This window comes from Cryptotermes secundus, unplaced genomic scaffold (genome assembly GCF_002891405.2).
Source record: "Cryptotermes secundus unplaced genomic scaffold, Csec_1.0 scaffold574, whole genome shotgun sequence".
NCBI lineage: Eukaryota > Metazoa > Arthropoda > Insecta > Blattodea > Kalotermitidae > Cryptotermes > Cryptotermes secundus.
In genome coordinates, this window is record NW_019739958.1 from 176,624 (window position 1) to 193,154 (window position 16,531).

The 16,531-nt window shown below is 39.8% G+C and overlaps 1 protein-coding gene across 1 annotated transcript in view; it reads left to right on the forward strand.

The window, feature by feature from the left end:
- Window positions 1–16,531, forward strand: part of LOC111872155 — an 80,225-nt gene that overhangs the window by 35,187 nt on the left and 28,507 nt on the right. The window contains exons 14-18 of the mRNA XM_023865744.2: window positions 2,647–2,725; window positions 2,931–3,018; window positions 8,942–9,130; window positions 9,844–9,947; window positions 15,156–15,414. Of these exons, the coding sequence (XP_023721512.1) occupies window positions 2,647–2,725; window positions 2,931–3,018; window positions 8,942–9,130; window positions 9,844–9,947; window positions 15,156–15,414 (719 nt within the window). The remainder of the gene's footprint in view (window positions 1–2,646; window positions 2,726–2,930; window positions 3,019–8,941; window positions 9,131–9,843; window positions 9,948–15,155; window positions 15,415–16,531) is intronic.

Below are 16,531 nucleotides of genomic sequence, written 5' to 3' on the forward strand. Positions count from 1 at the left end.
CTCGCTGTTCACGAAAATCAGCCATTGCAAAAACGACGATCACACAAAACAGTTGTCACTATAAACTCTGCCGAAACTAGTCCTTACCCTCTGAAGCAACGGCAGTCAGCTCGAATCAGGAATATTAGCTCTATGCGCTCATAGCGGCAAAACGCGGGACTACAGAAGCTCTGCCCACAAAAAAATTAGTTCGGTTTCTTTTGGGTACCCCATCGTATAGCAAAAGGCAGAGTTGTTTCTGTCCCTGAACAGCACAGTGGACAAGAAGCTCCATAAAGGGTAACTCTTCTACTATGAAGATGGAGAGCGCTTTTCCTATAAAATGTTGATAGTGTTCTGCATCATTCTTAGGATTTCTCCCTTTCCTTGGTCCAGGAAAAGACTTTTTATTTGTCAGGCATGAAAGCAGTTTTGCATTTATATTTTGCGAATTATGTACACATGTCGTGCTTAAGTATATTTTCTGCCAGCTGCATGATTACTTGCTTCCTCAGCACACAGAATAACCTTTCTTTTAAATGCATCATCATATATAAAAACTTTTCTGTCGGTAAAAACTGATAGAAAACTGAACACACCAGAACAATAAAAATGACAGGCAATGGCGGAACTGAAAGTTGAGGGTTGACTCACAGTTAAAGATTCACTCTGAATGTACATAGGTTCTTTCCAGGCAACTCCATGGACAGTTTGCAAACTGGTGAATAATTCCTCAAATTTAAGATGCACCTCAGTTTTTCAACACGAAAGAATTTGCATCTTACGTTCTAAGTAATACAGTATCTGAAACATCTTCGACCTTACATGTGAGCTACGTTCTGTTGTTGTCATCTTGAAATCACTAGCTTTTATGCAGTTTCACCAATCAGCTTCCCTATTTTCACAATTCCTTCTTCTTTCACAACTTTCATATGTTTACTGTGTTTGCCATTGCCACTTCCAGCACCCATCCTGCAGTACTGTGTGGTTCTTCAGTTCCTCCCATGTCAGATTTTTTGCCTTGGACTATTTTTCATGCTTTGAGTTCGGTGGTGTCTCATGAAACTTACATTCTTATCTGTCTTTGGATACCCCTAAACTGAATAAGGTCAACTTCAAGGTCATGAAAGTGACTGTGGTTATGGTCATGAATAACTTGTTATAAGTGTTTCTGCTCCTTTCATCTTCAGATATTTTACTTGGAGAGACAGCCTAAATATATATTTCTCTCTTTATACATCTTGAAGTGCAATGGATTTTAGCATGTGCAACATGTCAAATGCATTAACTCGATAAAAGCTTTGTGGGAACATCCCACTACTATCACGCTATTTCTACATCGCTCACTATTCAGCTCACTTTTCACCAATCACATCGCTTCCAACGCTCACATATACAGCACTTGCTGTCTAGTCCACATTCAGATCATTACACGTGCTAGCCAATCAGCGCTCACAATTGCAACTGCAAATTTCGCTCCTCCATCACGCATGGTATAAAAGCCGGAGCACATTGCTCGCGATCGTCAGTGGCCACATGAGCCAGTCAGCTATCACACTTCATACAAAGCAATCGGTCTTCGGAGTCATCGGCACTTCGCTGCGTCAGGGACGGCTGCCTCGGCTTTCTGGTGGTCATGCCCGACTCACTGGGCAACTGGCGCAGCTGCTGCCACTCCAGCGACCATGCTCCACAACCAGACTTCTTCCAGCAACCACGCTCTGTGATCAGGCAACTTCCGACAACTGCCGCACTGCGGCCAGTCAACTAACTCAGCTGCCGTAACATTAGTCAGCGCACCACAGCCGACATTATTTCTACCGGCACACGCAGCCCTACTTCACCGGCCAAACATCCCAGCCGAATGGCCCTTTTCAGGGCCTACAAACTTTCCGAAGTGGTGTGTCTATTGGAGTATCAACAATCCCACAGCTTAAGACATTGATGCATATGAACAAATATTCAGTATGACCCTTCATCCTTGGCTTGAAAATGGGAAAAAAAAAGAATCCTCATTTTCCATCTGGATAGATACAGTAACTATAAGTGTGGTAGCTGCAGTAAAAAGCTCTTTCCCTGCATGTTCTTCATGCTATTTGGTGTACGAGTAGTGTGTGACTTTGTATATAGTGAATTGAGAAATATATCTGACAGCTTTGGATGGACAAATCATTGACTGCAGGTTTTCAAATGTAATGTAAAAGATAAAATTATCCCTCCTCTTAATTAAGCTGTGTGTCATAAACACACACACAAGGGAGTGATAGTTTGGCTTTTTCAGTTCTTGACATGATGATGAAGTGAATGGTCAGTGTCACCTACTTACCAGGGCAAGAACTTTCTCCCATTGTGTAAGAGTCTAGGTGGGCCCTAGAACCAATCTGAATGCTGTGGAGGATAGAACGGTCTTCACTTCTACTGGGAATGAAACCCCGATTCCCCATTTGTTATGCCAGTAGCCTAATTAATGTACTTGCTGAGCTGTCCTGGCTCACATTTAGGCATTATGGAGCACAGAATTACTTTATTTTGTTCTAACAAAGAAGGATATATGCAAGTAAATGTGGAAGTTTGTTCATTTGACAAGTTAGTAAATTGTTCAGATATTGAATTTTGTGTGAAATATGACACTTCCCGATAATTTAAAAGGGTTCTGGATACTTACAGACACATAAACTACTGGATCACCGGTGCAGAATGGCCAGAGGTTGAAGGAGGAGAAGAATATTTTACAGAGGCTCTTGAGGTGAATTAAATATTTTATGCTACTTTTACATTAACTTCATGTTGAACCCCCCACTACCTGTGTTCATTCTTTCACTGATTCAAATGTGGACTTCACTAAGTATATTTCCTAGTTATATTGTTAACAGTAATAATATTTACAGTGACTACAGAAACTTGAATACTTGATATAGACATCATGCCCCGATCTGGTTCACCTGTTTCAGATGCTCAGAAAATATAAACCTGGAAACAAGACACATGTGGAGATGAAGGAGCCATACAAGTTCAGTCTGTTTGTGAAATGTGCACAGTGTAAGTAAAGATCTGTTGCTTTTACTTTGCGTATACTTTGGGAGTAGGAGATTAAAATCCCTCACTGCTATGAGGCTTGGTGGCTGAACTAAACATGCAGATAATTGTATTTTTGTAAGATTTCAGGCTTTCACGGCGGTGACTATGAAGAAAGCAGTCTTCTGGGATTTGGCACCGTGTAAATTTCTTATATTTTTTCTTCTACCCTGAAGATGGGTATATAAGAAATTTCTTATATTTTTTCTTCTACCCTGAAGATGGAGGCGATACGTTCCTCCGAAACGTCGGTTAACACCACATATACACACGGTGCCAAATCCCAGAAGACTGCTTTCTTCAATTGTATTTTTGTTGATAAAATGTGACATTAAGCAGGCTGGTCCATACACATTGCCACAATGAATGTAATGCATGGTTAATAAATGCTTTTTATACTTAGCTTATGGAAACTGCAATAACGATGTTGACATTAATGTAGATTATTGCATATCTGAAACATCTACACGGGTATATGAGACAAACTCCGTCTTAAGTGCAACAATTTAATTGTAGTTTTTCCTTCTTTCCTACAATTAAATTGTTGCACTTAAGACAGAGTTTGTCTCATATATTGTGTGAGTGTAACAGGATGCTTAAATGTAATATCTACAAGGGTATGTCATATGTAGATGGGTAACCTTGTGGAAGAGTCCTGTGTTCAACAGGATCTCAGTATGGTCATTTTGATTTCTCTCACATGTTGAAAAGAGAATCTCCTGACTATAAAGAGGCCATAGTCGTCAACGTCAAGTGTCTGAGGCTTAAACTTGGCAGTGGTCAAGCTTATGACCATTCATAAAATTATATTTGAGCTTCCTGTTGCATGAAAGTGTCACTCAGGCATTCATTTGCATCCTAATGCAACCTAAAACTGTTGACAGTCTCTCTTCTGTTTAAAATGACATTAAAATCACATGAATTGCTACATGTTTTGGCCATACTTGGCCATCTTGAGGCAGTTGTTCACTTATTGGAATTGTTGTGCTGGACTAGATCATAGGTCAGTGTGTTCCTTGCTATTGCATATCATATTCACACTAAAATGTGTTTGCTTGAGAATAAATCTCTTTGTTCTGTGTTTTTTACCTTTTCTGGCATCCATGTTTCTGTAATGTATAATATATGTTTATTGGTAATGTAAAAACATATTACTGTTCTATGAAATGCTATTTTATATGCCAGTATATTATTTTCTTATGTACTTACTGCCCCCTTCATATGTTTGTTCTCACTAGTTGGGTGTGTGTCCCTTGTATTGATCGTTCAGTGTGAATGTTCCTGCTTTTATATCTTTTCTGGGGGTGTGTGCTGCTATCTGTCATAAAGTTCATGTAATACCTGACATATTGGGATGTATGTATCAGTGTATGGGTAGCTGGGATAGCGTAGTCGGTATAACGACCGCCTACGGGCTGGATGATCGGGGGGTCGGAGTTCAAGTCCCTGTAGGGTCAAGAATTTTCACTTCGCCATTCGTCCAGACCATCTCTGGGGTCCACCCAACCTCTTACACAATGGGTACTGGGGGCTCTTTCCTGGGGATAAGGCAACCAGGGCGTGAAGCTGACCACTCACCTCTAATTAGTGCCGAGGTAAAAAAAAATGTGGATCTATACATCCATTCCTACATACATCTTCATGGCATAGTGCTTAATTTGGTAAACAAAAGGACAACTTTACCTTTTATATGTCAGTGTATGTATCATTCATATGCACGTTATTTGTACTTCCTTTATGGTATGCATCCTGTTGTGTCATTTACAAAAAGATATAATTTCGCACAACAAATCATCAGAAAGAAACAAAATAGACACTGTTGTGTCAACATTTGTTTTTATTTGTTGGTGGTATGGCTGCATGTTTTGACCTCTTTCCTGGTTCATCTTCAGGCGTACACAAATACTATTTAGCTTCTAAATTGCATCATTAATCAATATGAATTCATACTGTGTCTGTATGATTATTCTATACTGACAGTTATATCTTATTTTTAAAATGTGGTCCAAATATAGGTAAAAGTAGACATGGAATTTGATATTAAATTGGATAAAAGTTAAGAATAGAATTAAAATTACAATTCAGATTATAATTAAAATGGTTATTAAGGTAGTTGTAATCAATATTACAAATTCCATTTAAGCCTTGTGCCTGCTACATATCATATGTGTGTTGCTTGTTCTTCCACTCTGGTGGTGATATTGTGCTCTGGGGTATCTGCTTTCTGGGATCTTTATTCAGACCATATGCCATGTTGGTTTCTTTACCTGTATTCTCCAAGTATAATTAGAATGGTCAAGCCAAAAGGGATGAGATGCGTAGGGCATATCGCACGAATGGGGTTTGCAGGGGAATGCATATAGGGTGGGAAAGACAGAAGGAAAAAGACCACTAGGAAGACCAAGACCTAGGTTGGTGGAGAGAAATAAGATGTAAGATTTGAGGCTTTCACGGCGGTGACTATGAAGAAAGCAGTCTTCTGGGATTTGGCACCGTGTATNCACAACATATTAGCCATGACTCTTGACTCCTTTCAGTCAGCAGGTGACAGCTAAAGTTCTGGCTAACATGCCGACAGTAAGAGAGTCAGACAATTTGGCCCTTTGAGAGAAAGAGGCCGTATGACAAGACAGCATCTGAAGTGTTCAAAGCAGTATCCTGATTTGGAGTTCATGATTAATTTGCACTGAATTGGACCATATTACATATAAATCACTCACAGTAAGAAAATAAATGTTACACAATCTAATGCTTGAACATATACATTTCTTCCATCTGTAGTAGAATTTTTTGGATCCATATTGAGGATGTGATATCTAGTGCTTTGTCTTGTGTAATGTTCGTTGACAATTTAACAGAAAGAATCTTTTTTTATATAACTTGTGTTGGTATTGTTTACACATTAAACATACTTTAATTATAATATTTACTTTTTATCTGGAAGAATCTGAGGATATCATCTGACTGTTTATCGCATACACACATTTAGTCTTGAAGGAAAATTACAAGGGATATCTGTAAAGTAAAGAGTTCACCGGCCACGGTCATGGCAATGTCATACTCGCAGTATGTGTTTAAAATTGCCTTGTCAATTCAGAATCCCTCCAAATGTGAGGTTCATGCAATAATTCAATTTCTTCACCCGAAAGGAGAAACTGCTGCTGAAATTCATTGCCAGCTTGTTTCTATCTATGGTGAAGATGTTATGAACAGGCAAAATGTGGCAAAATTGTATAATGAATTTGAAGTGGGAAGAAGTGATGTTCAGGATGAAATAAGGAGTGGACAGCCACCCATTGTCACTGATAAAATCCAAAAAATTAATGAAAACATTTGTGCTGACAGACTTTGAACCATTGAAGAACTTCATAAATTATGTCTAAAAGTGTCAAGGACTGTTCTCCATGAAATTGTTACAAAAAAATTGGGCTGTCGGAAACTGTGTGTGCGTTGGGTGTCGAAAATGTTGACAGACGATCACAAGAAAAATTGAGCGGCTGAGGTGCAGGCATTCCTTGCGCATTACAAGAATCAAGGTGATGACTTTCTGGACTGTATTATGATGGATGATGAAACTTGGGTAAACCATCACATGCCTGAGATTAAGTGACAGTCAATGCAATGGCACCACCACACACTCACCAAAAGCAAAAAAATTCAAAACACCATAAAACCGAAAAGTCATGGCAACCATATTCTGGGACAAGAAGGAGCCACTTCTTGTCAATTTCTTTCCTTGAGGCCACACCATCAGTGATGCTGCCTTCTGTCAGATGCTGAAAACACTGTGTTGGGCTATTCAAAACAAGCAGAGAGGAATACTGACATGAGGAGTCTGCTTACTGCACAGTAACACCTGTCCGCACACTGCTCATGCCATGCAGGAGTTGTTGCAGTCTGTCAGGTGGGAAGTATTGGCCGATCCACCACACAGCTCAGACCTGCCACCAAGTGACTGTTAGTTGTTTTGTGAATTGAAGGAAAGTTTGGCTGGAAAGACTTTTTTTTGGATGATGATGATGAGCTTCAAGACATGATGGTGACATGGCTAACAGATCAGGTGGGAGATTTCTATGATGCTGTAATACAAAAAATTGTTCCCCAGGCCAACCAAGTGCATGGTGATCCATGGTGACTATATTGGAAAGTAAATAAAGGTGTGTTGTAAAAGTGCTACAAGTGAATCCAAAAAAAAAAAAATGCTTTACAAATCTTTTCTGGTCTTTGTATCTTTACTTTCAAATAACTTTCTTATTTCTTTCATATCTTCATTCCTGATGCCCTATCATCCTTTCCTTATCCTTTTTGTACCATCTTCTTCTTTCTTCCTTTCTCATCTCTTGTATTTGGCTGTCATCACAATTCCTTTCCCTCTTCCTTCCATCCATCCTCTCCTTTACCTTTATGCTTTGTTCTATGTCATTTCATGGTTCTCTTCAATGATCAAGGTATGAAAGTACGATCTTGTGTTATTGGATGATCCCTCAAGGTCTTTTGTCAGGCACTTCGAGTAACTGTGTCCCTTAAGCGTGCAAATGAAGACAACCATCTTTCATGCAGAATGTACTGGATGAACACATGCATATACACCCGAAGTAATTTCTGTGCTTTACATGCATTAATAACCACTTCATTTGCCATGTGCCATACTTGCATTTATATCACACATACTTACGACTTGGTAGAATACCTCTGTGTTTATGGCATGCCATTTCATAGCTCTATTTTTAATTCTGCAAGATTACTTCGTTTCCATTGTCACAAGAAGGAGAGTTTTTACACACTTTTGTTTCTATTAAAGTAGCATAGTACCTATTGACTGTGGGAGATCTTAGGTTCTTGCACCTTTGGATCTAAGAAAGTACGCAGCATTGTCTCCCAGAAGATCATAATCATAGTGAACTAGTACTGTATATTTCCAGTTATCTGTGCATGGATTGTCTAGTCTGTGGTTTATCCATGCATCTTTTTAGGTACATTTGCAATGTGTAAAGTGCCTGTTAAGTTTGATCACTCTGCCATCTGTGTTTGTACACAGGAAACAACTAAAGAACTACTGGATAGATTTTCATGAAATTTGATATGTGATTTTATGAAAAGTTCTTATGTCATTTGAGTTTTCATTTAAGTTGGACGATTTCAATGACCACTTTACTGGTATATGAAGATCTACATGCATATCCATGTCAAGAGCTCACTGTGCTAAGTACGTATTGAGTGAAAAACATTTTGAACGGAAGTTACAGAGTAAAATGAAGAAGCCGATACAGGAGTGGGAGCAGCTGCTATATGTTCAATACATTTTCCATGAGTCTTACAGTTTTCTGATATAATTAAATCATATGCTTCCAAGTTTCTGTATTGAGTAACACCATGGTGTCCCATTTTGCCCCAGAGGTGGTCATTGGATTATCCATATTTCTTCAATTATTCATTTCCTTTCACCATGCATTAGTGTCAGTAATTGGGAGTATACTCTACTTTGATAGCCAGGATAGCACAGTGGATATAGTGACTGGCTACAGGCTGGATGGCCAAGGGGGTCAGAGTTTGAGTCCCAATAGGGTCAACAATTTTGTCCTATCAACATCTTGCAGACCAGTTCTGGTGCCCACCCAGCCTCCTATATAATGGATACCGTGGGTTCTTTCCCGAGGGTAAAGTGGCTGGGACATGAAGCTCACCACTCACCTCCAACTACTGCTAGGGTCTAGAAAATAAGGATCTCTGCATCCACTCCACAAGGACAAGGACAAATTTACCTTTCTCTACTTTGACAGTATTGGTGTTTATTTCTTTCTTTCCCTCCCTCTCTCCAAAAGTTTAGAAATTTAAAATGCTCAAAATTTTCTGTATATTGAATTTGATATATGTATTTTCTTTTCAGCAAGGCATCTGAACTTTTACAGGGAACGCCTTGATCGGGCACAAGAAATTTTTTTCTTTGTTACTTCAGTGTTGAAACTGCTACAGGAAGATGGCTGTCTTTCTCCAATGGCCCAGAAGGGATTTTTTGTACTTTTTGGTTTGCATTTTGACCTGGGTCATATGGAGATGCCGAATAGCAGACCCAATGGTATGCACATGCACAAGTCTTATACTTTGTTCGTGATATGTACTTTGTAAGTATGAGTCTGTTCATCTCTCTTAGAGTTGTTGGAAGACTCAAATAGAAATGCTGTGATGAATTCGAAACTGTACCAAAATAGAAAACATTGTATATTATACCTCACTGAACATAAAATGCAGACGAGCATTCACTTAACACTTTGCTGTTCTCATTACATGCTTCAGTCCCGTTGACCATGTTCTGAGAGACAAATGAAGAGTTTTACTCTGTTGCAGCTGATGGCATTTTCAGTTTTTATATGTCACTTTAATTGTACTGATACACACATTCTTTAAGAAAGCTGTACAGAAGAAGTTTGGATGTTAGATCTGGGATGTTACATTTCGTTTGTTTTGACCCATGATAGAGGTCATGTATGAGAGGCATTTCACAGATAATGATGTGGCCAAAAAAATAATTGCAAGACTGGCTCTGACATGAAGACAGTGAAGTCTTTACTGCTAGAATACAGAATGTAGTAAAAAGATGAGACAAGTGCATAACTGTTGATGGAGCGTGTTTTCAAAAATAATGAAAGTTTCGTGATTTTTCATTGAACCATTTTTTAGGCAACAACATTTATGTCGTTGCTTACTGAATTACCTTTGTAGGTACTTTTTACATTGATTTTGTTTTATAAATATTATATATTTCTGTAATATGAACCTCTTATTTCACAGCCAATGGACAGAAAATTTTTGAACAGATGCTAAAACTTACTGCAGTATATTATGTAGCATCATGTCTTATTGGGGACACTTGGCGTTGCGAGATAGCTGGACAGGTAAGTTAAAAGTGATGTGGCTTCTGTGCTTAGTTCAGCACCTCATCATGAAGACATGTGGGAATGATATATAGCCTCACACATTCATAATATTGGCACTAGATGAAGATTAGTGGCCAGTCTCATGCTCCATTCGCTTTACTCCTTGGGACAGAGCCCCTGGTGTCTATTGGTTAGGAGGCTCTGAGAGCTCCAGAGCCTTGCTGGACTTGGTGACAAAGGGAGACATCTCTGCTCCGGCCAGGCGTTGGACCTCAGTATATAGGTACAATGTTAATTTCAAATTTTCTTATAATAGTTTAGGGGTCTGTTTATTTTTAGCTTATACCCATATCTAGGATGATGGGCGACTCTATATCAGAAATTCTGGGTCTCATTCTTTGGGACAGTTTCAGTCAGAAATGTGTGAACACTGGTCTGATTTCCATTTGTTATGAAACTGTGGATATATAAAATCAGAGATGATTTGAACAGACAGCTTCATTAAAAAGATTAATGTACAGTTTAATTAGTAAATGTTAAAAATGGCCGCCTTCAGTTGGGATGCACGTTTTGGCCTATTTGATCATGGAATGTTTAACCTAAAAAGAGCATCAGGGTCAGTTGTGCACTGAAAATTAAATTAAGTATATCCTGTCATCTCTTCACTTTGCCTTCATACACCATGCTTTTCATGTTACCCCACACATGGAAATCTAAGAGAGTGGGATTCAGTGACTAATGGCCATTTTTGTGAACTGTGGTCAGTCAGTCAGTCAGTCAGTCAGGGGAATTGTCAGTAAGGTACTGCCTTGTGTCTTCTGCAGTACAGGGAACTCTTTCATGCTGGAGCTGTATGTGTAATGGTATTTCCAGAGGAATACCCTCTTTGAAGTCAGGCAGTTCATTTTACAAAATATCAGCATAATTATCACTGATTTGACTTTCCTGGTAAGATGTATTGTTCAGTGAGATGTTCGCCAGTGATAATACATGTATTTACTGAAAATTGTTGTTACACATTACTTGCTACTGTTTGTCATGTATTTGCTTGAGCCCACAAATTGACGTTTCTGGTATTATTGACTCCAGAGCATGTAAAACTGTCTCTCAGTGAATAAAATGAAGGGTTGCAAGTGGAAGTATACATCAGATTAACAACAGAATTTTCATCCATGTTCCCAGGTTCAAGATTTTGAATATCCTGGATTGTGGTATTCACTCAGTCCATCTTTGTATAATATTTGCCAGATATCATAGGTGGGACATACAGATGAACAGAACTACTTTGAATACTAACATATGTGCTGAGCTGTACCTTTTGACTCTTTTCTTCACCCTCCACATTTTGCTGTACTACACATTCAACAGACATGCTCAGAAATGAGCCATTTTCACATAAATGGTGATCTTGCATTCATCACTGTTGAAATCATTGTCAGTATTCAACTGTAGCATTCGTGTTGCCATTGCAGGAACCATATACAAAGTGCATGTTCAGAATACTTCATTTTAAGTCAACAGTTTTTTATAGGTAGTAGGGTGGGACTAAGTCCCTTGTACTGCAGCCACTTCTGGCCTATTGTACCAGCCCCAGATGATAGGTGAGGGTGATTGTGGAACAATTGGCAGGGGAAACCAAAGTACTTGGAGAAAACCTGCCCCAGCGCCACTTTGTCCACCACAAATCCCACTTGACCAGACCCGTGATCAAACCTGGGCTGCCGCGGTGGGAAGCCAGGAACTAACCGTTTGAGCTATGGCATGGCCTAAGTCATAACAGTTACATCTAATAATGATATAACATCTTCATGCAATCCAGGCTTTGTTATGATCAGTTATGGCTGAAAATTGGAATTGCCCAGCAGATTCAGGTGGTGGTCTTTCACACTGAATTAAGCAAAATCTCTGGAAAGGTTTATCTGATACAAGAAAATGTCCTTTATTGCCTTATGCAGACTCAATTTATTATGGATCATTATGGCTGAAAAATGGAATTGACTGACAGTCAAGGTATCCCATGTCAGATTAAGAAAATCTATCCAGTGTTATCAGGCACTAGTACCATTAGAGCCCCTGAGAGATTTTTGCTGGTGTAGGGAAATTCTCTCACCCCTCACAGATCCCCACATAAGCTGGAATGGCTGTCTTATAGTTGTGTTACTCTGTATCCCAAGGGCACTGTTCACCACACTGCTCCCTTACTGCTGTGCAACCTTACCTTAGGGCACCACCCCTCTTAACAGTCAGTCCTTCCTTTCTGCACCCAGGCAGTCCAGCCTGCAGCTTCTGGGGACTGCCACAGAGAGGCAAGTGGGATGACTTGGTCCCCATTCTGTCAGGTAGAAACCTGCGTCCCTTCAATTCTGTCAGGAAATCTGATGGTGGATGCCTTATTGTATGCATATGTCTCATTGTCATTTTATCAGTCCCCATCTACTGGATGAGGAGACATGTAAGCGTGCTTGTATTTTTCTTGAAATGAGGTTCCATTGTGCACTACAAGAGTATGTATATTCCTGCTTGAACTTTAGCCTGCAGCTTCATGTGTAGTGGAGAGAGTCTGAGAAGGACCTCATTAGCAGCTATTGGAGTTATCCTCATGGCTCCAGGAATGCCCAAGCAGCCTAGTCTTCGCAGCTCTGCTTTTATGCTTTGGCCACAACAGTGACAACTTAGGTGATGACATGTCTTACCACAGTGATCTATCCATAGTTCAAGTCCCAAGTTTTCCCAAATGTGCTTGTGCAGGTCTGAAAAGGTCTGTAAAGCCTTGTTTGTTACCTTATTCATGTGCTTCTTCGAAGTCAGCTTTTTTCTAAAGTTAGAAGTACTGTGGTGTGTAAGGCCGCTGCTATACAATGATCGCTAGATGGGTAGATATATAAGAGCTGTTGCTGGGCAACAGCTCAGTAAACACGTTCCCATTGCTAGGAAACAGATTCTTAATAATGCAACAGTTGGACTGTAACAGTGGAAATGGTGTGTCTGCATCTTCCATGCTGAGATGTTATAAGCAAGGGACAAAGTCAGAGAGTTAATTCAGTTGCAGGATATCTGCTGGACAGCAACAATGTGAGCACAGAAGCTGAAGAATCTTCTCTGTTAAGATTCATTACCAGGAAACAACTAGTGAAAGCAAACTGAGAAGACTTATCATGTGCTCTTGTGATTGTAGAATATGTGGATTAGTGATAAAATTATGATTACTTGTAGTTATGAGTTGTGTGTATAAGTAGCCAGTAAATCTATTTACCATTCCAGACCCCATCTATAGTCACACCCCTTCATGTGATAGAACATTTATCAATATTTGGAACAGTTATTGTCTCCCCATCTGTAGCCACTTGTTCTCTTCAAGTCAGATCTTGTCCATTTGTTACGTCATATCACTCTTCTCCCACTACACTCACTTTAGGTTTCCTGTTCTCTTTCTTCTCTGAGTTAAAGTGAAAAGTGAGTGACTGGCTCATGATTCACTTGTCTGTCCTCACTACCTGCCACTGAACTTGACTGATTTGCACATTTGCATTACACTGCCACTGAACTTGACTGAGGTCAGCTGGCTCAGGAGCTGTATAGGTATGTCATCCTTGGGAAATTTCTCGTGTCTGCTCGAGTGACGACAGCCTTCCATGTCCTGAGCAGTCACTGGAACAATCAAGAAGATGGGGAGTGTCACTGTTTCAGTTGAATGAGAGCTATGCCAGCTCCAGTGAAGGTACTTCATTATGCAACTAAATTGTTCTGCTGAAGAAAGTTGGTTCCTTAAATGCCCATTTTAATGACAGCAGTGCTGGATGATGCCTAGAATTGATTGTAACACTTCTGATACATTTTTGAGGGACTTTTCAATAAATTGGATTTCAGTATATCTGCATATCTGACTGTATAATAATTACCCCTGTTGAGTCCCCATAGAAGTTTGTCCACAGTCAGGCTCCAGAGCAGGTGTGATATCACACATCCCTGGGGGCAGTCCCCACCCATGGACTCTCTTGGGATTTCTCCTGATAGTGTCATACTGTTCTTGCCTTCTAGCCTAGAATAGATCCACCTACAAATGGTAGCAGGCTGTATTCTTGCTTCAAAAGTGGTCCTGTCAGAAGGCCCTAAGGCTATTTCCTTGTGCTCAGATGTCCATTCAGTGAAAGGTCCACATTATGAAGCGCAGTTTCAGTGGATTTTCTAGTTTGGCAGGCAAATTGGTTTCAGTGTAGAGGATGTTTCTTTTTAATACTCCAACCCTGATGTGCCTATCCACAAACTTTTCTATCAACTTCTGTAAGGAGTGATGAAAGGCTGATACAGTATGCCCTGGCATCAGTATAATAGGTATCCTTGGCTTCAGTATAGATGTTGCTTTTGCCCCTGTAGAGGCTTTAGGAATACATCCATATGTCAGACAGTTTCTAAATATGTAGCGCAGCTGAGAAACCATGTGCCGGAGGTAAGAGTTATTGATTGTCAGGCAGTGTAACAGTGCTAACCTTGTTAGTCATCTGTTTTTGCCATGACCTTCATGAATCTGACACTGCCTGGTACACAGCACATCTAGAAGTACCTCCTCCATGAGGACCCTCTTAGCTTTCATTCTCCTAGGTGTCCCAGTGTTCTGTCCTTGTGAGTATATTATGCAGCCTTCTTGTTGTCTCCCTCAGCCCACTCAATTTTTTATTTCCTAAAGGTACACTCCTTGCAAATTATTATTCACATATTCCAAAAAAGAAAATGCCAACAAATAAAATTGACATAAAGCACATAAACTGCAGATGATATTAAATCTTGAGGAAATGGTCCTGAATGAACAGATCTGCTTGTTGCAACTGGTTAGCCACATTTATGGCTTGCAGATGGTGAATGTTTCATGGTATAGTCTCCAAGATTTACCTCCTGGTCTTTAGACAGTTCCCAGTGGCTTCTTTTTGGATTTCAAAAAGTAACCTAGTTATTGCTGTGTCATTTGTGTTTGTTAGTAATAATAACTGACATATAAGTCTATATGAAGTCATTTTGACTGACCATTCTTAGTAATAATAACTGACACATAAGTCTATATGAAGTCATTTTGACTGGCCATTCTCTTGCATCCTGCCCTAAGTTTAAGAATGATTGGAGATTCACCTCCACTCCTTGTATCCATTTTTATTTTGTGCCCGTCTCAAGGAATGAATAGTAACCATTTCATCTAAGGTATACTGGATAATTCACACATCTTTTGTTCTCCAGAATGCTTTTGCACAACTGCAGCGAAATGAAACACTCGCCATTATGGCTGATATTGGAGCAAGGCTCAACGTATTATTGCATATGGACTTAGAGACTGTTGTGTGTCCCCCAGCTCAGTATTTTAAGGATGCTGCAGCAGAATTACGGAAACACTCAACAGACAGTTCCTTGAGCATTGAAGAAGCAATGCTGTTACTGAAATCCCTTGAAAAAGAAGCCACCAAGAAAATTGATGTTAGCACTGCTGAAGCCCTGACATGTAAGTTATTACCCTTTTATCCGGGGGTATATATGGCATTTCAGTGTCAGATACCGAACATAGCGAAGCAGATGGGTAGTTTTTCTGCTTGGTATTTGAGAATTCCCTAGTTCAAATGTTGGTCCAGAGACTGGCTATCAGAGAAAACAAAATGACAGTGATACATTTTTAAAATAAGTATTTAAAGCAGTTTGCAGACCAGGAGCAGTCCGGTTCCTAAACATATCTGGTGGGAAGAAGAGTAGTAAAATCTTGACCACAAGTAATGTGAGAGAGAGTAAAAGTCCTGTTGGAAGCAATAGAATCAGAGTTTACATTAAACTGCACTGTAGTTCAAGTAACAAGGCTGTGCAACAGGAGACTGACTAATTGTGCCTTTTCTTTTTATTGCTAGTGGGGTGGGACTAAGTCCCTTGTACTGCGGCCACTTCTGGCCTATTGTACCAGCCCCAGATGATAGGTGAGGCTGATTTTGGAGCAATTGGTGGAATGAAGATTGGCAGGGGAAACCGAAGTACTCGGAGAATACCTGCCCCAGCACCACTTTGTCCACCACATATCCCACTTGACCAGACCCGGGATTGAAATAAGGCCACCGTGGTGGGAAGCCAGCGACTAACCGCTTGAGCTATGGCGCAGCCTAATTGTGCCTTTGTTTGTATACGTATATTTCCATCTCAAATGCAGCTTATTTTCTTGTTCTACTTCTCTATCACTACATGTTTCAGCTGTACACGACCCTTGTGCGGTACACATCTTTGTTGGCAAACCTGACCCATTGTATGTTAATATTATACAGTAGAACTTGGTTATAACGTCATCAAAGGGACCTAAAAATAGTGTCGTTATAAACGAATGTCGTTGTAACTGAAATGGGCACTTCCACAGTAGCCTTATGTTAGTCACGTAAAAATCTACCAAAAACCGAGTTAAAATGTTGCATTTTTTAGTGAAATACGTAGTTAAGTACAGACTAACGTAACATTAACGTGGAATTGCCCAAATGTGTAATATCAAAGACATATTACAGCGCTTTTCACTGACAATACACACAATATTTCACGAATCACTTTAACTTTCTCTTCAATGCTTAAAACTTTCCTTTTCATTGCCATGT